This window comes from Medicago truncatula, chromosome 5 (genome assembly GCF_003473485.1).
Source record: "Medicago truncatula cultivar Jemalong A17 chromosome 5, MtrunA17r5.0-ANR, whole genome shotgun sequence".
Taxonomy (NCBI): Eukaryota; Viridiplantae; Streptophyta; class Magnoliopsida; order Fabales; family Fabaceae; genus Medicago; species Medicago truncatula.
The window spans coordinates 29,699,855-29,724,318 of NC_053046.1; the positions used below are offsets into that span (position 1 = coordinate 29,699,855).

General features: G+C 30.8%; 1 protein-coding gene across 2 annotated transcripts; it reads right to left on the reverse strand.

The window, feature by feature from the left end:
* Positions 1 to 18: 18 nt before the first annotated feature.
* On the reverse strand, positions 19 to 10,233 carry LOC11434444 (CBL-interacting serine/threonine-protein kinase 8). Of its 2 annotated transcripts, XM_003615324.4 has the most exons (14): positions 9,837 to 10,233; positions 7,539 to 7,601; positions 5,607 to 5,678; positions 5,386 to 5,493; positions 5,228 to 5,302; positions 5,066 to 5,119; positions 4,829 to 4,954; positions 4,500 to 4,589; positions 1,963 to 2,085; positions 1,369 to 1,488; positions 1,105 to 1,221; positions 826 to 882; positions 655 to 729; positions 19 to 548 (listed from the first exon to the last, which is right to left on the reverse strand). In XM_003615324.4, the coding sequence occupies exons 1-14, from the start codon at positions 9,993 to 9,995 to the stop codon at positions 447 to 449; spliced, it is 1,341 nt and encodes a 446-aa protein (XP_003615372.2). In that variant the 5' UTR covers positions 9,996 to 10,233; the 3' UTR covers positions 19 to 446. The 2 variants fall into 2 exon arrangements, with proteins under 2 accessions (XP_003615372.2, XP_013454101.1); XM_013598647.3 differs by lacking the exon at positions 1,105 to 1,221 and having other exon boundaries at positions 9,837 to 9,995.
* Between the last annotated feature and the right edge of the window lie 14,231 nt (positions 10,234 to 24,464).

Sequence of the window (24,464 nt, forward strand, 5' to 3'; positions counted from 1 at the left end):
CACTGAAAACAAAACACATTAACTAACATAACTCATGTAATTCAATATACAAGTGTTAACTGTTAACATGAAAGCTATCAGTACATAATCAACACTTACACTCCTGATTGTAAGAACTGGATACATTGACGTAAAGAAATTTACAAACACCAAACTTGCTATTTTTGTCATTACAGTTTACACCTGATTCCTTCTTCTCTTTCAAATTTGAATCTTCTCTTCTCTCTATATATAAAAAGTCCCGGATTGGTTATAGAAACGAAAGAGGTGAGTTAGCCAACCTGGCTTTAACCTTTATATGCAAGGGTTAGGTGTATTTTGTAACAATACCACATCGATATATATCTACCAGAACAAGATTTTTTTCCTCTTTCTATTTCTCACAACTAGATTTTTTTTTTTGCCTTATCTTTCAATCAGAACAGAAGATACCACGGCCAACGAAACTAATGTCTTTTGCTTCTAGTCTTGGAGGTCTTCAATTTGCTTGTTTCATGAGGGGATTTCCAGATGATATCCTCAAGATTGCTAGAAAAATTCTTGTAAAACTGCAACATAGAAGAGTTACTTTTTTGTTAGAAATGCAATTAATTAATTAATTGGAGGATAGGTGAGGTAACACCAACCACAAAAGTAACTCTTAAAAAAATTGACCTTGAGATATTCACTAGCATCTCCAGCTGCTTTCTGAATGTCCACCATGAAAAATGTGGGAGCAACTTCAAAAACCTTTTCAAGCAAAGCAAAAAAAGAGATCAGGAAATGAAATTATTATTCAAAATGTTCAGTGACTGTTTAAAGTCTATAAGAGAAATATCAACTTACTTCAAGTATAACTGAGAAATGAGTTGTCTTTTTTGCCGAAATACCCTCTATTCTCATCTGAATATATAGACGAAAGATCACCTCAGATTACTAAAACTATGTAATTAAGACAATATTAATCCTAAGAAGAACTAACAGCAGATGCTATGTATTTAGGTTGATCTTTTAGAGTATATAACTTATGAGTGAACAGATGGTATAAAATATACAAAGATAGAATGTTGTGAGAGCGGGAAAGTGATAAAGCAATGTAGCACACATATATTACAGGCTACCAACCTTATAGTTACGAATATGCGTCTTAAATCCCATTGATTGTGCAACAACTTCCATACTTGATAAAACTACTTTCGCTGGCTTTTGAGTGATGAAGCGTGTTTGGTACTTCATAGTGTCCTTAAGATAATGACAGAATATGGGTGTGCAATTATACATTTTGTTGTAAACAAGCCATATTAAATGGGAGCTTTTTGACTATTTCCACATATGATTACTGAGTCATAAAATAGCAAACAAACAATGATGTAACTATGTAATAAATACCTGTCCACGATCAAATATTGTTGCAAGATTTAAGCCTTGAGATAACATTATCATGTCGAATGCATTAAGAATCAGAGGACCCGTGTCCGCAATCTCACACTGTGGATTATCCCCCTCATCCTTCAGCGACAAAATAGCCAACATGTCAATATAAATGATATAATTTTCATATAAATGCACAAGAAACAGAAAGCCTTATCCTGAACTGGAGGGGCATAAAAAAGTTAAGATAACTGTGGCGATAGCTTTTGCATTCATCAGTCTCTTTCAATTAATATTTCCTTCATAATCATTCATCTTTTAAGCATTGAGTACACTAGATATTTGAATGCCACTAAATGTATTACTTTTAAGACATAGTACAACTTAAATATCTTTCACTGATATTGTTATTTTGTACCCTTGAATTACTCCAATTTTTTTAAGGTAGGTAGAAGGACAGGGCATTCACATAGTGTCAAATCCATTCTCAAATGATCGAAACTTATAGGGTACATTTGGAAAATTTGAGGTGATTACGCATAAATGCAAAATATATATATATATATATATATAAATTATAAACTTCACCAAATGCAGAATTAATAAACAGACCTCAGCACTGTCAAATGCAGCATTTATCTCATCCAGATTTACATCTTCATACTCAAGGAGATGGACAGGAACATAGCTTTTCTGAAACCACTCATCATTTCGAATCTGCTCAATGGTTATACGCTGAATTCAACATGCACACAAACAAACATGGATGAGAATGAGAAAGACACTTGTCAAATATTGCAATGAAGTATATGTTATATCCAATAAACTGTATATATTAACATTATAGTAATCATGTAAACTAAAACAATCTCCACAACAGAAAATGGAATAAATCCTTGAACTGCAAGGATGAATAGTTCACCTTCAACAATATTGTTCAACAGTATTAGTGGAACCAATTCTATAGAGAATGATGAATAAGTATTGGTGAAACATAACTGATGAAATAAACAACTTTTAGGTTTCACCCAACGGGATTAGTGTATTCAGAACCGTAACAATAAATTAACACTCTTCTTAGAATTTGAACCAAGTCTAACTCAACCCAAAAGTAAGAACTCACCCGACAGGCAGCTCGTGCCCAAGCATGTAGATATCGAGCGTGTGAAGTTTGCAATACCAAACAACTATGAGTGGCCCGATATAAGATCTACGAAAGATTCAAGGCAGTCTTTTATCTTATTTTTTAGTTTCAGTTTAGTCGTCTAACTTTCAAAAGTTTCAATTGGTTTTCTTATCATTATTTTTGGTTTCACTGTAGTCCCTATTGCATATATTGTGTTACTCACATTGGTATTACTTTGATAATATAACGGACCATTTCGGAAAAAAGTCACCACATTAGTATAAATTTTATGAAATAAGGGATCATTTTGAAACAAACAATACAAGATAAGATACTCATTTTAAACTTTCAAAAGTTAAGGGACTAAACTAAAATAAAAAAAGTTATATAAAGGACCAAATTGAAATTTTTAAAAGCTACAGGACCAAACTAAAACTTAATACTAAGATAAGGGACAAAAATGTATTTTAACCTGGATTCTTTTTTTTTGGGACAAACCAAATTTTAACCTGGATTCTTATACCACGAAGAAGATATAGGTTGTAAATAAAGAAAAAAAGAAGACAAAAAGCCGTCTATTTGATTATGGTTTGATATATTATATACAATAGAATAGGCGTCAAAACATATTTTCAGTGCCCGTCTGGATAAGGCTTATTTTGAGCTTATGCAAATAAATGAGTTTTTTTTTTGTATTATTTAAAAGCTTGTCAATGTAGTTTATGAAAAAACAGGTTATGAAGATACAATTTTCGTTAACGAAAACTTATAAATTAACATAAAAGCTTATTTATTTGCATAAGCTAAAAAATAAGCCAATACAAACGGGCTCTGATGCTTTCTTATTTGGGCCCTGTTTGGATTAGCTTATTTTAAAGCTTATGCAAATAAATATGCCTATATGTATTATTTATAAGTTTGTTAATGTAGTTTATGAAAAAACAGTTTATGAAGGTCCAATTTTCGTTAGTGAGAACTTACGAATTAAGATAAAAACTTATTTATTTGCATAAGCTCAATCCAAACGGGGCCTTGGTCAATTACTAGAGCTGGGGGGAGCTAAATCAGTTCCGACTCAAATTTCGCTTCCCTTCAATATTTGAAGATTTGGAAAGGGGAGATGGGTTTATTAATTTTTAGATGCATTGAGTAAAATAATCTTTGATCAAATGTCACATTATATTATTATAAGGGTGTGAAAATACAGTTAGCGTTTTCCCTCCATTATAGCCCTACCCCTTCCCTTTTGAACCAAACAAAATAGTGTTATTTCCCATCCCCTCGTCTGAACCAAACAAACCATAATCATAATCCTTAGTATTTTTTGTGTGTGTGTGTGTGAAGAGAGAGAGAGAGAGACACACACACACAGACACACAATGCTTGGTCTTTTGTATACACTAATATATTAAAACCATAATCATTATAAAATCTGTTTCTTTTTCTTTTTTATGTCCTCATCTAAAACCCTATAATTTCAACAATGATCATGGCTTGATACTGTAATACAAAACATTATGCACCACCCTTATTTATACTGATACCATTTTGAAATTTGGGGCCTAACTCATCCTTACAAAACCGGCTTGTAAGGTGAGGATTGTCTCCTCTTTATAAACTCTTCTCAAGAGTCTTGTCTATCCGATGTGGGACTTGGGTTTTTCCCAATACTACCAGATAAATAAATTTATACGCACGTCGATGATATGATATCCAAATGACCCATGCTACAACAGAAAAGCCAACAATATTGTTAGGTCTGATCAATCCATTTTTTCACTACAGTTTTGTTTTTTTTAATAAAAGAGTCATATAATTGATAACCAAGATTGACAACTACATATCATTACACTCTTGACTTTCTAGATGCCTTGTGATGCAACATGAATAATGTCAGGAACCCAACTAATTTTCTTCTAAGCTCAGACATCATTAATTAAAAATTGATTGAGAGTGTAATGCTATGTCTCAAACCTCTTTAGACATTGATTAAAAAATCTTGTTCTGCGAAAAAAATTCTTACATGTTCAGGGTTTGGGTCCAAAATCCTCTGTATCAAAGATTTCGCTCCCACAGGAAACCAAGCAGGGCATGAAAAGTCGGCTTTGTCAATCTGCAAGTAAGAAAAATTCAGCATCATTAATATAAAGCTGAATTTTCTCTTGAACAAATCATCTTAATAACAAACCATTGGACTATGTAGAAAACATCACAATAATACAGTCAGCACCTCTTAAATAATGCAAGTGACATCATTCTGTCATTATCTTATGCAATTGCAAAACAAATATTCAACACCACCAATCCCATCTACTATACAGAAAAATGCATATTTGATGTCTAAATCCATGCCTTACTGTATAACGTGGTTAGATCAAGCTCGTCAAAGGGAAGATATCCAGCCATCAGAACATAAAGGATAACTCCACAAGACCAAACATCTGCTGGAGCACCATTATAACCTTTGTGACTGAGTACCTGAGATCACAAAGATAAATGTCAAATGCAGAAGCCCGAATACTAGCATAGTGAGTAGCTGAAGTTAACATAAAATCAGATTAAGAGAGAAGTAAGACACACAAGTATTACCTCAGGAGCTACATAATTAGGAGTCCCACAAGTTGTCCGCAGCATACTAACCCCCTACGAAAATGTTCACAAATTTAAGCATTTGTCTTGTAATTAAAACCGTTAAACTATTTGATCTACATGGATTCAGGTCAAGTTTAAGAATTGTGTTAACAATCTCACTTGTTCTGGCAATGCACTCAAACCGAAGTCTGAAATCTTCATATTTCCCAGTGAATCAAGTAAAAGGTTTTCAGGCTACAAAAAGGGGAAAAGAAAAACAGTTAAAAGAAACCGTGAAATGGATGAAGAAAGAATTTTAGATTTGGATAAATGCAAACCTTTAAATCTCTATGATAAACTCCCTTACTGTGGCAATAATCTACACCGTCAATAAGCTGTTGGAAGTATCTCCTAGCTTCAGCTTCACTAAGACGCCCATGGTGTACCTGCACCGTTATTATCTTCATCATATATTCAACACCAGGAAAAGAACTGATAAAACTCATGACAGAAGTTTAATGAAAAAACATTTATCCATCTTGAGACTTGAGCTACTCACAATTTTATCAAACAATTCACCACCTGTGATGAACTCCAATATGATATAAATCTTAGTACGGCTCGCCAGAACCTGAAGAGAACCATATTTTAAAACAGAATGAAGCACTTGCAAACAGTGACAACAAACACGATAGAAACAATTATCAATATTGAGTCATTGGAGCAGTTCGTCTATAAAACATACACTCTGAAGGATAATAACATACATATGGGAGAAAAGGAAAGTTCCAAACCAAGTCAAATTCTAAAATGATTTCTCCAATATTGCTCTGCTCTCCACGCAGTTAAGGAACATGAAAATTTTATAATTTTGGTTTTACTTTACTAAACCTGAAAAGACTTCTGAAACTTACTAATTAACCTTATTTCACGCTAGACTCATTCATTATGACTTGGAAAAAAAGTGATTGATTTCAAAACAGAAGCCAAACAGCCCTGTTTTACTGATAACATGCAAAATACACTGTCTAAATAGTTTGTTTTTCATTTATTTTAGAGTCAATTATTTTGTTTTGTACGATTACTGCTAGTACTTTGATGTGTTTCAGGAACATAAGGTGTAAAAAGCAGAAGTGAAGAAAAATGAGGAAAAGAAAGAAATCATGTGTCACAAGCCCAACGATCTTTGGCAATTTTTCTATTCAAGAATTAAACTATAAAAGCACATGAGACACTCAGTTGCAGGGGACCCTAGTTTTCTTTTTTCAGTTTCAGTTTTATTTTACTAGAACCCTAGATACCGTAATTCACAATACAGTTCTGCAGTATATTTTACATCCAATTTAATTCAAGGTTTCGACTTTCTCCTTTATTTTCTTTGCATTAACGTTGCCATGGCTTTTGCTACTTAATTCCATTCATGCGTGTTAATTCCTTAGCAATTTTCTGGTGCCATATTATCCATACGTTTTCATCGCTTGAGTTACTGTTCGGTATTCAATTCCATTTGAATTCTTTTGCTGCGTGACTGTTCAATCCAATTTCATCATTGCTGCACGTTTATGTTGGCTGTTCTATGCTGGTGCTGCACTTGTTTTATTTCTCTATAGCTGCGTGTCTTTACACTAGATGTTCCATTCAATTTTAATTGTTTGAGAACACTATTGCCGTGGTTTCTTTTCTTCCTAATTCAAAGTATCCATCTTGGCACAGGTTTGGCTCCCTTTTATTTATTTCTAACATGAATTCATCAAAGCTAGGTTTAGATTATTATTTAATTATGTCTGAGTAGTCTACTTTGAGTCCAAAACGAAAGGATCGTCGTACCGACGGAACTCATGTAAAATGTGCGCCCTTTTATTGTAACGAGAATTTAAATGTTTGTTTTGAAAATTCTGTTTTGTAATTTAAAAAGTCTACTACGAAAGTAGAGACACCGAGATTTCGTTTACACATCGAAAGAGAGAAAACGATATCCGACTTAGAAAAATTCAGATTTTTAATTGAAAATGTTAAAGCCAAAGCACTTCTTTTCTTTTAATTAAGAATTTATTGAATTAAGAAAAGGAATTTTTAAGCCTGTAATTATACACTACGAAAGTAGGGAGTTACGTGCCTAAAATTTCTGACAACGTATTGCAAAAGCAAACGCAGTCTCTTGTTCAATATTTTCTACAAAAGTTTTATCTTTCTCGTTACTATTTAATTAGCGCAAAGTTACGTGAGTGACGAAGGTCGACGGAAAGCGTCGTTTTGGTCTCTACCCTTTAATTAATTATCTATAATCAATATTTATTTTTACTCGCGAAACCAAATTTTTTGAATTATGCCTTAGATAAACATAGAAACGACAAGAAAGCGGTACTTGTTAAATTGGTCTCTGAGGATACGATACTTTTTATACTAAAACCGACATAGCCGTGCACTTGCGGCCCTGTCATTTACGAAGGTACAAACAAACAAGATCTACAGACAATAAAATTTCACATACCTCATGCAGGCGAACAACATATGGATGTCTGACTAGCTTCATAATAGAAATCTCCCTCTTGATCTGCATTAAATTAAAAAAAAAAAAAAAAATGAATGAATATCAATCACTGAAAATAGAAACAATAACAATCACAAATATAGTAAGCATCAAACCTCTGGTATCTTAAAAAGGAAGAAACCCAAACCAAAAGTAACGTCTTAACCTCTACTCATTCACTCACTAGGATGCTAATCCAATCAAAACATTTACCATCACACAGAATTAAGGAGACAACATCCACAACTGATCTTAATAATATTACTAAGCACACCGAAACTCCATATATAACCACATGCAACAGTGAAATTAACTTATTATGGGTGGTAACTAGAAAATGAAGTAGTAGAAACACTCAATATGTGTTAGAAATTTCGCCTTTGTTGCGGTCCGCCCGTACCCCTAGCCGCCTAATGAAGGCTTCAATACTTTCATTGTGTTGGGTATGAGAAGGTTGGTTTAGTTTCACATTGCCTGGAGATATGGCCTAAATAGTTCTGGCAATCCTCATCTTACAAGTCAGACCAACCCAAAGTTTAAGATATTTGAGTAAGCGTTTGGAAAACATGATTTGAATCAACTTCATTTGACCACAGTTGAGTTTAAATTGAAAAAAAATTATGGGTGAATGTTTTTACTCTAAATTTTAGCTTAAACATTCCACCCACCCACTCCCTCACTGGGATGCTAACCAGTCAAACTGTCAAAGCATTTACCATCACTCAGAATTAAAGAGACTAACCCTCATTTTAATAGTATTGATAACCACACCGAAACTCCCTCTAACCACATGCAACAGGCAAATTAACTTATTATGAGTAGTACTAGAAAATTAAGCAGTGGAAACACTCTATGTGTTGGGAATTCCGCCTTAATTGTGGTACTCAACTAGCCTCCTAATTGCAGCATTTGGTTTGCCTTCATTGCAATCTCCAGTACCTTAGTTGTATTGGGTGTGAGAGGGTGGATTTAGTTTCATATTGCCTAGTGTTGAGTATGGCTCATAGTTACTGATAAGTGGACAGGGTCTAAAATACAAGTTGTAAACTGTAAATCCTAATCTTCCATCGATAATACAAAGGAACTGCAGCTGCTCTGCAGTCTGAGACATAGGCAAAATTGGTTAAACTTTGTTACCAAACATCGTGTGTTCATTGTCTACGTTTATCGATTCTTTACCTTTTTTAATCGGGTTACTGTGCTAACACCAAGAGATATGTCAAAAATAGTGCTTATAAAGATTGGGCAATCCTCCCCTTATAAGTCAATCCAACCCAAATTTTAAGATTTTAAGTAACTATTTGATAAATGTGATTCTGAATAAAATTCATTTGACCATAATTGAGTTTAAATTGAAATAATTTGAGTGAATGTTTTTACTCTAAAAGAAAATTTAGCCTAAAACTTGAAGTAAATCTTCCAATCCAACAAAAAACCTACATTTTATCACTCTGGATTTGAAGCCAAAAACACAATGAACTTAATGCATATCTCAATTGAAAGTATGTTCAGCGAAATTACGGTGGCAGGATTATTTGGTTAAAGCTCCAAAGTATCGCTTTTGTTAAATCATGATTTTGTCAAACTCACTATCAATCCAAACACACACACTTTTACTTGCAAAAATTATATTCTTTTTCTCTATTCAATAGAGTCTAGCATCAAAACTCACACAATAAATGCTTATAAGTAGAGAACTATGGATTTTAACCGGCGCTCCAGTATATCAAATATCTCTCAAGATTGAAGTTGCTATGAAGGGTCTGTTTGGCAAGCCACATACTTGAGCTTATAGTTCTAGTCTTATAAGCTCATTTGACTATAAAAGACTTGTTTGGCAACCGTCACTTTCTCACAAGCTTATAGCTTATTTTACTGGCTTATAGCGTTTTTTTTATAAGCTAACTCAAGTAGCTTATAGCTTATCATTTTTTATCTCAATTTTACTCTTGTAGTCTTATTTATGTCATTTCATACTTATAAACTAGTTCAACAGCTAATATTACCAAACACTACAAATTCAATCAGATAGTTTCTCCGCTAATATTATCAACTATCAGCTATAAGCTAACAGAGCCGAGCCCAACTGAGTTGTACTTACGAACTAGTAAAATCATATTCTACTTTAAACAAAACCAAAAACATACTCAAGCTATGTTTTGCTTAGGTTATAACTATCATCTACATCACCAACATATATAGCAACTTTAAATTAAAATAATTAAAAAAAAATGAAATGGATCAAGAAAAAAAAAGTACCTGATCGGCCATTTTATGCTTGATGATTGTGCTACGATCAAGAATCTTCATAGCAACACTTTCACCAGTTTCAGTATTCTGAGCGAATTTAACTTTCGCAAATGTTCCTTCACCAATTGTTCTTCCAATTTCATACTTACCTACTTTTCTTAACACCATGTTCCTTTCTTCTTCTAATCAACAACTATAATTCAAAATCACTTTCACTCTATAAGCTTTGTAAAATAAGCTTATCACTTTTCCAGCGTTTATTGAATTGAATAAGTGATTAAATTAATAATTGGAAATGAAGCAGTGAGAAAGGAAAGTGGTTTGGCAGGTGAGAAAATAAATTATAAATTTAAAATGAAAAAGTTAAATGTGAAATGAAACCTTTTTTGTTTTGAAATTGAAAGTTGAAAAATTGGAATTTCAAATTTTCTTGTTGGTGGTAGTTTTTAATATGTTGAACTTTGGATTTGGAGCACCGGAAAAGACGGCTTTTAATTTGTAATCTAAAAGTAAAGTTTGCAACTTGACAAGTTTATTAATCCAAAAATTATTATTAAGAAAAGAGTTAGGAGAGTTTGGATTAAGGTGACATTTAGAATAAGTTAGGATTAATATCAAATCATGACTCTTTTTTTTAGAAAGAACTTAGATTTGCTTTTACAAGTCACCTATTTGAAAGACACTCAAATTTCTTATATAAAAAATTGGATATTTGGTGTTCAATTAGGAATACTATCATGGCAGATCCAAATGATTTAAGCTTGTTTGGAATGTTTAATAGTGCCAACTTTAAAGTTAAAAGAACTAAAAAATTTGAGTTATTAAGAAAAAAGGAAAATTATTTTAGTCAAAAAAGAAAGAAAAAAAAATTATTATAGTGTGAAAACTAGTACTAGATTTTTGGGTCTTGTTTTTGTCTTAAGCATCTTACTATTAGTTTCACACCATAATAATCCTTTTTTCTTTTTAACTAAAATCTTTTTTTTCTCAAAAACAAACTAATAGTAGATACTTGGATCTTTTAAACTATATTTGGATTTTATTTTATTTTAAGCAAACGAAATTGAATGAGCCGAAGCAAATTGGAGAGGAGTTGAACGGAATAAAGATAGTTTACATTTTATTGTTTAGGTAGTTTTATTGTGAAATATAACATATTTATCATTTAATTTTTTAGAAAGTAGAAGGGATAAAATGAGTTATAACTTTTTATAATGTTTTATCTTTATTTAAAATATTATAATTATTGCCTAAAAAATAGTACAATTATATAAAATTAAATTATAATGGTGATAACTTGATAGATAATAATTCAAGAGGTCGAAAGCACTCTATATATCACAAATTATGGAAGAGGAAAAATGAGAAAAGGTAGAGGAATAAAATGAATATTGTTATACATCAAATGAAACCTCATTTCATACCTTAACTCAGATGTAAGGTAGACGTTGCACCTCCAACTGAGGATCCTCCTCCATATCAACGCAACTTCCCACGAATAAATCAATTGTCTCTGTTAATGCGATAATTTAGTGAAGATGTCACTAGTGATGGTCACCATAGATGTTGTATTGTTTATGGGCTACTTGGTCAGTATGTTGTGTCTCATTCCATTATCTGTCTTGATCTTATATGAGATCTAAAGAGTATCCATTAGAGTTATGTTCAACTGTTTGCGTTATAGAGATGATTCAAACAGGTTAACACTTGAGAATAAATGGATGATTTTTCCAGATATGGACTTTCTTCTTGGATAGAAATATATGTGGTAGCTGTATTGATTATATACGGGCACTTTGAAACATTTTTCCTTTACATGGTGCATCAAGAGAAAATAACTGACTCATGTGTCTTGGATATGTGAAAAAAAAAATTATTTTGTGCTTGTAGAGTTGTCTTTGTTTTTAATCTATATTTAGTGTTATCATTATTTGTGTGTAACAATCATAAGCTTTATTAACTATAAAAATGACACTGTCAATTGGATGCATCCCGAGAATTTAGATATTTTCATTGAATATTTGGGTATAGTGAGCTCAAGATGAGGTGATAGTTGAAGACGATGATGTAATGGGTTACGACCTTTAGAATGTTGAAAATGAATAAGATTGTAGATTTTGTGAAAAACTGAAAGTTAAAGATGATATCCTTAAAGTGTGAAAGATGATACCGCAGACCTTGAAGGTATTGATTATTGTATTTTTTCCTATTTGATGATCTCAAAATACGTTCGGAAATACACTTCAGATTCTAAAACCCAAATGAAGGTAATTTTGGAATTGAATAGGATGCTTGATAGTCTAGGGGAAGAATTTCACTATTTATTTCTATCATACAACGAGAAAGCGTAACATGTTGGATGTTGGCCTATTATTTAGTTCCACATGTGTGTGTTTTTAATCATTAAACGGTGTGGATAGAAATTCTCCATTCTTACTCCTTGTGTATTTATGAATTGGGCCCTGATGCGCCTTGATATTTTTTCAATACATAGTCTTTATTAAATAAACATATACTTTCTATTAAAGTTTAATTATTATACACTATCGGTGTAAAAGTATTTTACACATGCATCAAATGATGTATTGCGATGTTAACTAATGAAGGACAATTCATGTATTTTAATAATTGAAACCAATTTTATATTAAAAGTTATTTTGAGAGTTTAATTGATATACACAGTCAATGCAAAAAAGTTTTACATATGCATTTAATGACGTATGGTCACATAATTTAACGAGCTAAAAAAACATGATTTGTCATACCTCATTAGTTGACGTGGTTACACATCATTTAATACATGCGTAAAATAATTTGTATAATGACAATGTATATAAATTAAACTCTTATTTTTTATCGTCCTATTTTAATTATAACAATATTTTAGTTCTCTCTTTTCCGAAGAAATTTTTTTTTAGTTCTCCCGTTTTTAAATTTCGAAGTTTAGGCCAACAGTTTCATAAGTTTTGGGACTTTTTCCCACAACCAAGTTTGACTCTTATTCAATATGACATGTCATATTCATTAATGATGTGAATTATATTTGTTATGTCACATCATTGTTATGAAACTATTAGAATAAGAAGAACAAGAACAAGATTAGAAGAACAAGATTAAAGAGAAGAAGAGAGAATAGAGAGAGAAGAAAGAGGATTATATTATTCTCTTGTGATGTATAATTAGGTTACATATGAGCTCTATTTATAGAGAAATACAATGACTTGGGGAGCAAGCACAATATGGCCCAATAAGCTAACAATATGATCCAATAACTCAATTGCTATATTGACATCCACTTGTAATATTCATAACACTCCCCCTTGGATGTCCATCTCGGATATGCCTCATTAAAACCTTACTAGAGAAAAACCCAGTGGGAAAAAATTCCAGTGAAGGAAAAAGAGTACAACATCCTTTTGTGTTATAATCTGCCTCGTTAAAAACCTTACCAGGAAAACCCAATGGGATAAAACCATGGTTAAGGGAAAAAGAGTGCAGAACACATCTTTGTCTCCCCCTCATAAAGACAATTATATATGAGACGAAGAAGTTTAAACAATCTTTTATGCTAGTTACTCAAAATCTTTACTTGACGGTGACTCTGTAGAAAGATATGATATATCTCCATACTCTTCTCCAAATTAGCAGTTCTTGTGATATCTTCATATTGAGTTGTTGAAAGAACCTCCTTTTAAAATTAGAAAACCACAAGTTTCTTGTATGTGTGAAATCATAATCCTTAATAAAGAGCATTCTCCACTTCCTTGACGTAGTGCTAACATTTTCAAATGATCGGATGATATCGTTGTTTCTCTAAGATACAAATTGTATGTTTGACTTTGCTGCAATATCTGTATTTACTAATATTGACAACAAAAAAATACCACGATATATATATAATAAGCAAAATGCGTTCGTGTCCTCACCTGACCAATTCAAATTGTTCATGATTTTCTTGAGGACATGATCTTTCCTCACATCAAGTGACATCACAATCATTATAGTACATAATCAATTAGATTTGTCCATAAAAATATTTATATAACAAAATTTAGAATCTCTTCAGGAGTTCTAATATATATAATATTATAACAAATTCATTTCAAATCCTTAAAATGGACAAATGATGTCATCTTTCCAATAGATTTGATAGTACGTTTCACTCAAATGAATCCTTCAAGTAGTTTCATATAATACAAATAAATTGTAGCACATTTTCATATAATTTGAGCCTTTCATGTGCTACTGAACTTAATCAAGTATGAAAAAGTTATTGGATTCGCTTCTGGTGAATATGTCTTTTAAAATAAATGGTAGACATTTACCAATTCACTTCAGGTGAACATGTCAAACTCTGTATATATGTAATTTACCATACTAGTTCCTTTTTCGCGCGAAAAATCATATATAGTCATTTACCTTCACACCTTCAAATGTGCAGACTACAAGTCCAAACAAAGTCTACTTCATGAAACGAGTTTGATTTCAGTAGAATTGTCTCTTTCCATTCTGTAGATATTTTCTTTATCTATAATCTTTAGTCGACTTTAACACATGATCCTCATTATTACTTATCACATAGCGCTATATTATATGCAAAAACACATCAACGTTGACTTCATTTCGGTCCCATCTCATTCCATTGAGATCTTGTATTCATGACATAATTTACCAATATTTTATAAGTTTCAGGTACCTGATTAGTTCTTCTGGAACTGAAAAATCAATTATGTCAGAAAACTCTTTTAGAGTTTCTATATCCTCGTTTTGGGTTATCTTTCAGTTAAGCTCATTTTCTTATTCAAAGCCTTTTATATTTGAAACCGATTGATCTATCATGCTTCAGGCATGATGAAGACTCATTTGCAATATTAGATTATCCGATATGGACATCTATTTCGATTGGAGCATACATTAGCAGCTAATAAGATTTGTTTACCTTTGCAAATGAGTTATATATTGAGGATCAAGAAGAGACAATAATATTTCCTTTCAAATAATTTATTTGAACTTCAGGTTCACAATTTTTAGCTGCTTACCATCTCCCCCTAATATTGGGAAAACCAAACCATCAATTGATAATCAGCCTACTAGGCTGTAAACAAGTTGGCTCAATACAATTAAAGATATATGGAGATTTATATCAAATACATTTTCCCAATATTCTTTCAAGATTTATCAAAATACATTATATTGGAGCAATTGTGACATACACAACACATCCAAAAATTCACTTGGATGAAAAATATCAGGTTGTTAACCTTAAACCAATGATAAATTAAGGGGAGAACTTACATATAGTAATGTGTTGGCTTGATGCATATCAATATTTCAATATACAAAATTATTGATTTCCAAAATTGAGTCTATAAGGCATGATCTCATAACCAAAACAGAGTATATAAGCTATGTTCTGATAAGTATCAATCATACAATTAACTTTAGACGTCTAAAGAATGGATCTTCCAGTCCATTTTATTAGCATATGCTTATTCAATATCAATTTCAATTGAAAAATGATACTTATCAAATGATTTCTGAAAATTTCAGAAAATAAACTCTTAGTCAAATTTGTTGAGAAAATAATTTCACAAACTTCTGGTTGTGAATATACATGTGATCATTTAGTTGATGCATCGATTCAAATCATATAATATCTAAGTGATTCACATGATCAATGTATTAATTTAAATAACACCTTATATAGGTGAGAGACTCATTCTTTTAAATTGTCAACTCTATCTGGGAACTATTAACACACAATAGTTACTAGATTGAAGAATCCTCTGGCTCTTCAATATATATTCATTTTTTTTTCAAATAATTTATGCATCATAATAGATCCTGGATGTAACGCCCTCCTTGAATTATTTGATTATTTAATTATTTTTATTGAGTTAGGATATATTTATATAATTTATGTGATTTTAAATAATATTGGTTGATTATGTGGTGTGTATTATTTCATTATATAGTTTATTTTAATATAAATTAGAATAATGTGAGAATTAATATTATTTTGGAGGTTGGGGAGTTAATTAGGAATTAATAGAATTAAGGGGAGTTTAATGAAATAAAGGAGGAGTTATATTTTGGGAGTTAGGAAAAGAAAAGGTTAGAAGCAGTTTTACGTGAAACAAGTTTTGGGAGAGAAAAACCAAGGACAAGGGAGAGAAGAGCAAGTAGAGCCAAGGGAATCTGATCGTTGTGCATTTTTCTTCTGAATTAAGGTAAGGGTGAGACTATCTCTCAATAATCATAATCTATAATTTCTGAAAATTGACCTAATTGCATAGTTTTGGAAAATAAATTGAGGGTTAGGGTTTGATGATGATTTTGAGGGGAATGGGTATTGATCATGTTAATTCTGTTGTAACGTAATGTTTAGAATGAAAACTTAATCTATACTGTTGTTGTGATCATAAATTGATTGAAATTATGATTGATGGGATGAATTGATGAAGATTTGTATGATGGTGGAATGATCTGTATTTGTTGTTGTTGATGCATGTTTTATGTTCCTTTAGATGCCTAATTGTATATTGAACCTATAAACAATCTTTGGAAACATGTTTGGGCATTGGGAGATCAAAATTGGGAGTTTTGGGGTGAAAAATGGGTTAGACCCGTGAAAAATTATGCAGAAACGATAACTGTTCGCTTAAGCGAGCCGGAAGCGAGCTGTAAGCGAACAGCTACTGTAAGTAGTTCGCTTAAGCGAAGCACCGTTCGCTTAAGCGAAATGCCTTTTTACAGCATTTCTCATTTTGCGTTCTTGTGTCTTTTGCACACGTTTCTATTTTGAATAGGCCTTTGGTGTAAACATGAAAGTTGTAGATAATTTTGTTAGCTTTCCAGTGGCTTTGGTTTGACTCTAAAATGATTTTTGGTTTAGGAGTTATGATGAAAATACTCCAAGTAGGTCTTAGGGAAATTTTATGAAAATTCAGCAAAACATTTTCCAAGTTAATCCAAAACTGGTGGGATAATTCCAAGGCTCAAAACTAGAAGTAATATGAGTGTAATTAAGGTGTTTAAGAGTATTTAACCCATGTTGTGAGTTGACCCTTGGGGTAGGAATGGAGGTTGATTATAGTACTGTTGATGTTGAGTGAGTCAGATATAATATGATCTGATGTTGTTAGTAATGAGATATATTTGCATATGCATTATGTGGATTATATAAGATGTTTAAGTTGATATTGATTATCATTTGATATTGTTATATCTTGAGATGTTTATGTGCTGCCTATGTTGCCGTTGTTGAGCTTAGTGAATCTGGAGATGATTAATTGTGTATTTTCTAGAATCGTTGGATCAATTATGATGGATTATTGTTGACTGTGATGTATATTTATATTTAAATAAATTATACATGTTGCTGAATTCTTTTCAAAGGTTGAAGTATTATTGATTGGATTGTCGAGGTGAAGTCATATTTACATATATGCATTGATGAGTAGTGGTTGTCGTTGATGTTGTTGAGTTGTATGTAGATATACACAGGTGGAGTCAGTTGCATTAAGGGGTGGTGAGTCATATAAGTACATATGCATTTGTCGTTGAGTTGTATGTAGATATACACAAGTGGAGTCGTTGCATAAGCATAAAAATGGTGAGGACCTCGGTCCTGGAACGCCTTGTCGTTCAAAGCGGTGGAACACTATGTTGTTCAAAGCGGTGTTAATGGGAGGACTCATGTCCTGATAAAAAAGAATGCTTTAACCATTCTATAACGGTGAGGGCTTCGGCTCTGATATGGTACCACATGCATAGTTGCATTTGTTGAGGAGTCTTAGTGGAGTTGTCATGTCTTGCATGAGTCTTAGAGGTGAAGTCGGGTTGTCACATGAGTCGTCGTTGTTGGTTTTAATTACCATTTGTTGTTGATGTTGTTAATGATGATATACTTATATATTGATAAATTATTATTATGACAGGGTGTTAGATTTAATTGATGAGTTAGATATCTATTATTGATGATATTGTTGATTATGAAATATATACATATATTGGATAATTGTAGTTGTTTATATTGTTATGATGTGATGATTATGTTGTGTCGTTTATAATATTATGAGAAGATGTTTATGATATTGATTACGATGTTATGATGACTGTTTATGGTGTTGAATATGAGGTTGTTATGATGTTACATGATGATGATTATGAATGTTGTGATGATGATTATGTGATGTTATCTATGAGTTGTTAAATGTTACATGATGATGATTATGAATGTTGTGATGATGATTATGTGATGTTATCTATGAGTTGTTAAATGTACTTGATGATGGTTATGTTAAGTTGATAAGTTGTCTTTTATTCATGAATTGCTAATGGAATGTTTGATGAATAATTATTATTATGAAATGATGATGTCACGTATAGTTGCTAAGTTGTCCCATATTCATGAGTTGTTAATAAGGTGCTTAGTGGAGAATGTTAATACAAATTAATGATGTTGTTATGTGTATATGAACTATGAATATGATGTTGTTACGTTGTTTATGTCATTGATTATAAAGTTGTCATGTTGTATACGAATTATGAGTAGGATGTTATATGATTATGATTAAGATGTTGATTATGAAGTTAAATGATGCTGTTATGATGATTGTTAATGATATCGAGTTATGACTGTTGATATGATGAGTACATGATATGGTTTAGGAGTCGTTAAAAGAATTATTATTACTAATTGATGGAGTTTAAGTTGTTAGGTGTATTTGAGGAATTATATATTATTATTATTGATTGTGAATCTCACCCCTTCTGCTTGAAAATGTTGCCCTTCGTATGGGTAACTTGCAGGTATTAAAGTTTAGTAGGAGTGGTGGCTCAAGTGTCTTAGGGCTCTGATACGTAACGGGATGGGAAATTGTTGCTAAGTTTATCATTCCTTTATGTATCAATTTTGGAACATGTTGTTGAAGCTTTTATTGTCGTTAAATTAATTCCGCTGCAAAGTTTTAATTATTACGTTGTTGAAATTTGAAGGATAATTATCTAATTATTCCATTTGTGATTTTTAAGAAAAGAAGTGTAACATTCCGTTTAAGGTGTTTTACTCTGATTAATTTATGAAATTTTTATGTTGGGAAAACGGGGTGTTACACTGGATAACCCAACCGGTCTTGCCATCGATTTGTAAACTTATGGTTTACAATAATATATGCTTCCATTGCACTAATAATATAATATGTAAACTTCAGGTTTACAATAATATGTGCTTCCATTACACTAATATAAGTGTATTATAAATAAGAGACAAAATAAAATTTCCACTACACTTATTTTCTCCAGAGTATATCTCGTAATATAGAGATTTTTAACATTAAAATTTTATGAGAATGTAATCTCAATGTTTAACTTTGTTCCTCCATGTAACAATAAATTAGTTATTCAGGAGCCTTCGATAATTTATTTGTTTTGAAGTGCAATGCTAACATTGATTCCTTGCATCATAATTTATGAAAAATACTCCTGGTTCTTCCAAAATGCATGATTGAAACCATATTATTGTAAAAAAATTAATAACAATAAATTTCAAATATCACAATCATGCTATAACCCAAATATTCAATTTCAAATGAAATAAAATTGAATCTTATATATACGAGAGAAAATCATGTCAATATTGATTCACAACATGTGAATATAAATATTTACCCATATATTGTAGAATCAATATTTCTCAAAATTAAAGAATCAAACCTTTGTACAATGTACTACCAAATTGAATCACAAAAGTTGAGATTCATTATTAAAATACAACAAATCTTCCACGAATATATATCATAACCAAATATATAGCATTTATTTATTTATTTTATAACTAAATATAAAGTTTATACACATAAAATATGTGAATCAATTTTAATTTCAAATAGAAATTAAACAGTAGGATATAAAACATTATTATTTTTTTAAATAAAAATAAATTTTAGAACAAATCAATTCACCTTAATTAAATTAAATCTAAATCTTTATTTGGTAACAACATATTTCCGTTTGATGTTACAATGATCAAATACCCATACTTAATAATTCAAAACAAATATTTGTATACATGACATTTATGTGCATATCGATAATGGATCATAAATAAGTTTAAATCAAAATCAACAAAGAATTGCCCAAATTACATGAAAACACAACCATAAAAATAAAATAAAACAGACATATTGACAAGACCAAATTGATGTATATATCTCCTATATATTGAACTTCAGTTTTCCGAAAGTATAGAAAATTTTCTACACCGAAAAAAAATTTGGCCTACTATAATTTAGAAAAGAGTCTATATAGTCTATATGAGCCGAAATTCAAGAACTTAAAACATGATAATGTAGGTGCCAAACATGATTTTGGTGGTTGAGAAATTGAAATTGCCAAAATCGCATGGGATCAAATTTTTTTCAATCGTGAAGTCAATTTGCTTCTAAAAATAATGATTTTATCCAATTTTTATTTCAAAACAAAAAAATTGTGACAATCCACTAAAACAAAATACATGATTTTAATTGGTGTCTATCAATCAAATTGACAATTAATCCATAACAAACAAGAGCCATAAAGTCAGACAAAAAAAAAACGGAATTAGTTACATTATCTTTTTGAATTAGTTTCTTATTTTGGAAAAGTAAAAATATATAGAATTTAGAAAATAATTTTTGGATCAAATTTACAAATAAAAGATAATTGATATAATTTGAATCCTTAATTTTTTGTAAGAAAATAATTAGATCTTTAATTTAATATTATATTTGAAACAAACTCAAACGTAAAGATATGTTTCAAATCAATAATATATATATATATATATATATATATATATATATATATATATATATATATATATATATTTGGAAATAATCTACAATTAAAGGAAACAATCTCAATCAAATAGAGATTTTTAAAATTAAACCAAAAAGATAAATAATAATTAAATCAAGGGATAATTTCAACTGAATCTTAAATCAATAAAACATGGAAATTTGGTGAAAAAAAAATACACACCAATTCACAAAAGAAAATGAGTTTTTTCAAGAACTTTTTCATGAACTACTCACAATCAAATCAATTATTTGTGCAATCCATGCATCACTATTGAATTCTTCAGGAATTCATGGAGAATAAAATTGGTTGATTTTTAAGTTTTTTGCACGATCCTTCATAGATGTATCACTATTGAATTCTTCAGGATTTCATGGAGGATAAAGATTTGATTTTTAAGTTCTTTAAGAACTATGCAATAAATTTAAACCATAAAATAATTATCCAAGCAATCCTTCCTTCATAGATTAACGTTTTTGAATTCTTCAGGAATTCAAAGAGAAAATATTAAGTTCTTCAGGAACTACGCTGTTGAATTCTTTAGGAATTCAAAGAGAATATATAATATTTAGTTCTTCAGGAACTATAGTTTTGAATTATTCATGAATTCACAAAGAATATTAGTGAGTTCTTCATGAACCACACTTTTGAATTCTTCCAAAATTCACATAGAGTAATATTGACTTCTTCAGGAACCATATAATAGATCTCTTTGATTTTATAATACGAGATCAATCCTTATGCAATACTTCAGGAATGCATATGGAATAAATAAACACAATAATATAATACAATTCACATAATAGTGGTTCAATGTATCTCTAAGAAACTGATTCCAATTGATTGAATTATAATAGTATAGTCTATAATCATCGATATGAAAATTAAAACTTATTTTCATATAAATAGATTAAAAAGAATTACATACCTCAGTTGGTTAGAGTCTCGTGCTGATAACGTGTTATGAAACTATTAGAATAAGAAGAACAAGAACAAGATTAGAAGAACAAGATTAAAGAGAAGAAGAGAGAATAGAGAGAGAAGAAAGAAGATTATATTATTCTCTTGTGATGTATAATTAGGTTACATATGAGCTCTATTTATAGAGAAATACAATGACTTGGGGAGCAAGCACAATATGGCCCAATAAGCTAACAATATGATCCAATAACTCAATTGCTATATGGACATCCACTTGTAATATTCATAACAGTTTTGTAGATTTAATTTAGTTGACAGTTATAATGACAATAATATATACAGCGATTGAGGTTCAAACCTCAACTTCTTATACTTAAAAGTGTGCAAATCCATCTACTAGGCTACGTAACAAACAAAAAAGAAAAATATGCTTAGAGACTCTTTAAAAAATTGGTCCTTCTAATTCAATTATTTGTCATCCACGATGTTGTTTAAGTCCAACTTGATAGTGACCTTAGTTGGTTTGAACTTAGTTTGATATGAAGCTTAAGGTTTCCACTTGAAAGAATTGAAATATATGAGAATAACTATAATATTTAGTTTGAAGATGTGTTATCTCTTATCGAAAAAACTATTACAAGTTTTGATCGACAATTCATTAAATTTTTGTACAATCTACATAAAATATTTAATGTTATGCCAATAGTTTTTGTACACGAGGAGATCACCTTGAAGAGTTGATGCATTTTTGTTGGTTGCTGATTTTGTTATCAAATTGAAGATTTTATAATTATTTTTTGCTAGTGTTTTTGTTTCCAGTTTTTTACTGTACTTTGTTAAGTTATCATTGAAAAACCATACGACTATTTGATTTGTGTTAATCGTTAAGTATTGCTATTGTTCCGGTGTTTTTATCCATCTATAAATTTTACAATTATGTTTTATTAATTTAATCTGCATTTAATTAATGTTTATCTATATATTAAGTACGTTGCAAAATATGGGGAAAAATGGATGTACAAGCTCTAAAAATGGATGTAACACAAATTGGACTTTCAGATATGTTAATAGGATGACCAAACTTTTAAAAAGATCAAATCAAATTTAAAATAAAGCATTTGATAGGATAATAGATCAGACTTAAACTTTAGTTTTTTAAATCGACCTATTTAAGCAAAGTTCGGCCCGACCCGACCGACCTATTCTCACCCCTAGTGTTACCCAACTAGGTAGGTATGTTAACTTGTGTACTGTGGTCATGGTAAATTAATTAATTGTTTGTCATATATTTTAACTCCTCGGTGAAGTTTAGCCTGGGAATGGAAACTTGTTTCCTACCATTGGAAAGTTTCAATTTCCAGGACAGGTGGCAGTTGCTTTACAGGTTAGGGAATTTTTTTTGTTTCTTCCAGTGGCACCCCCCATTTACTTTTGTGCTGTCTCATCTCACCTCCTTCATTTCTTTCCAAGACCGAAACACTAAAAAGTTCATTTCTTTCTGATACTGAAACACAACAAAGTTGAAAATTAGTTGAAGGAAAAAAGCTCAATTCAAAGACCAAACACAAATAATCTCTCACTCTCTCGTCAATGGCATAAAAGTTTTAGAGAAAGTTTGTTGCTGAATTTAGCTATACTCATGAGATCTGTTACTGATCTGGATCCAAACACAAATCAAGGTACAATTTTACACTAAACTTTTCATGAATCTTCTATTTCAAACAGAAACAATTATGTCATTTGATTTTGATTCGAAAGCTGTGTACCCAAATCTGCAGGAATGGATGATGTAGATAAAATTATGGAGTTTTTTTTCTCCAAACCAAAGTGGTTTAATATTGTGCACTAGTATAATAGTTACACAGATTACATTACAGTCCCCATGTTTATATGATTGTCAAAGTTGTTATTAGTGCAGTTGTGCAGAATTACCAAATGAATCTCCTCTTGGTTACATGGTGTTGCTCAATATGGATCATTGTTTATTAACTCGATGGCAAAGTTTAGGATTACTCCAAACAGGCACAATAAAATATGTTATTTAAAATACTCCCTCCGTTCCAAATTATATGTTACTTTAGAAAAATATTTGTCCCAAATTGTATGTCACTTTACGATACCAATGAAACATTAATGTTATTTTTCATATTATATTCTTAATTATTTATTACTTTTTTTTTTCAATTCTTTCATTTATCTTTCCCATATTATTTATTAAGGATAATTTTGTAAAACAACTCATAATATTTCTTTCCCACACAGTATTAATTACATTTCTTAATATGTGTGAAATGCCCAAAACGTCATACAATTTGGGACGGAGGGAGTAGTTAGTAATTTTTTCAAAAACAAATATAATAATCATGTTATTTCAAATATTATGTCATTTTAAAAAAAAATTAAAATTTAATTTTATATAAGACCGTTTAATTAATACTCACTCAAATCATTATTTATTTTTTTCGTTAGGTAGCCTAGTGGCTATAAGGTGAATAAGTGGGGTGTTCGGGGTTCGAACCCCAACCCCTACATATAATAATGCATTATTACTCATAAAATATCTTTTTTATAATATAAATTCAAAATAATTTTTTTAAGGAATAAATTCAAAATAAATGTAATGGGATTTGTTACGTAAAAACCAAACTATGTTACAGCGCACATGTTTGGTAAAAAAAAATGTTACAGCGCACATGTAAATTCAATATGGCAGTGTTATTAGCAACTAAATTACCAGGCCCAAAACAAAATGACAGACCCATGAGTTATTACAAAGAAATCAGAAATTATTGTTTAATGAGAAGGTGGGGCCACGTTTGCTGTCTACTGTGCTCGGCAACAATTTACAGCAAGTTATAGGTAACAAATCCTAGCCAT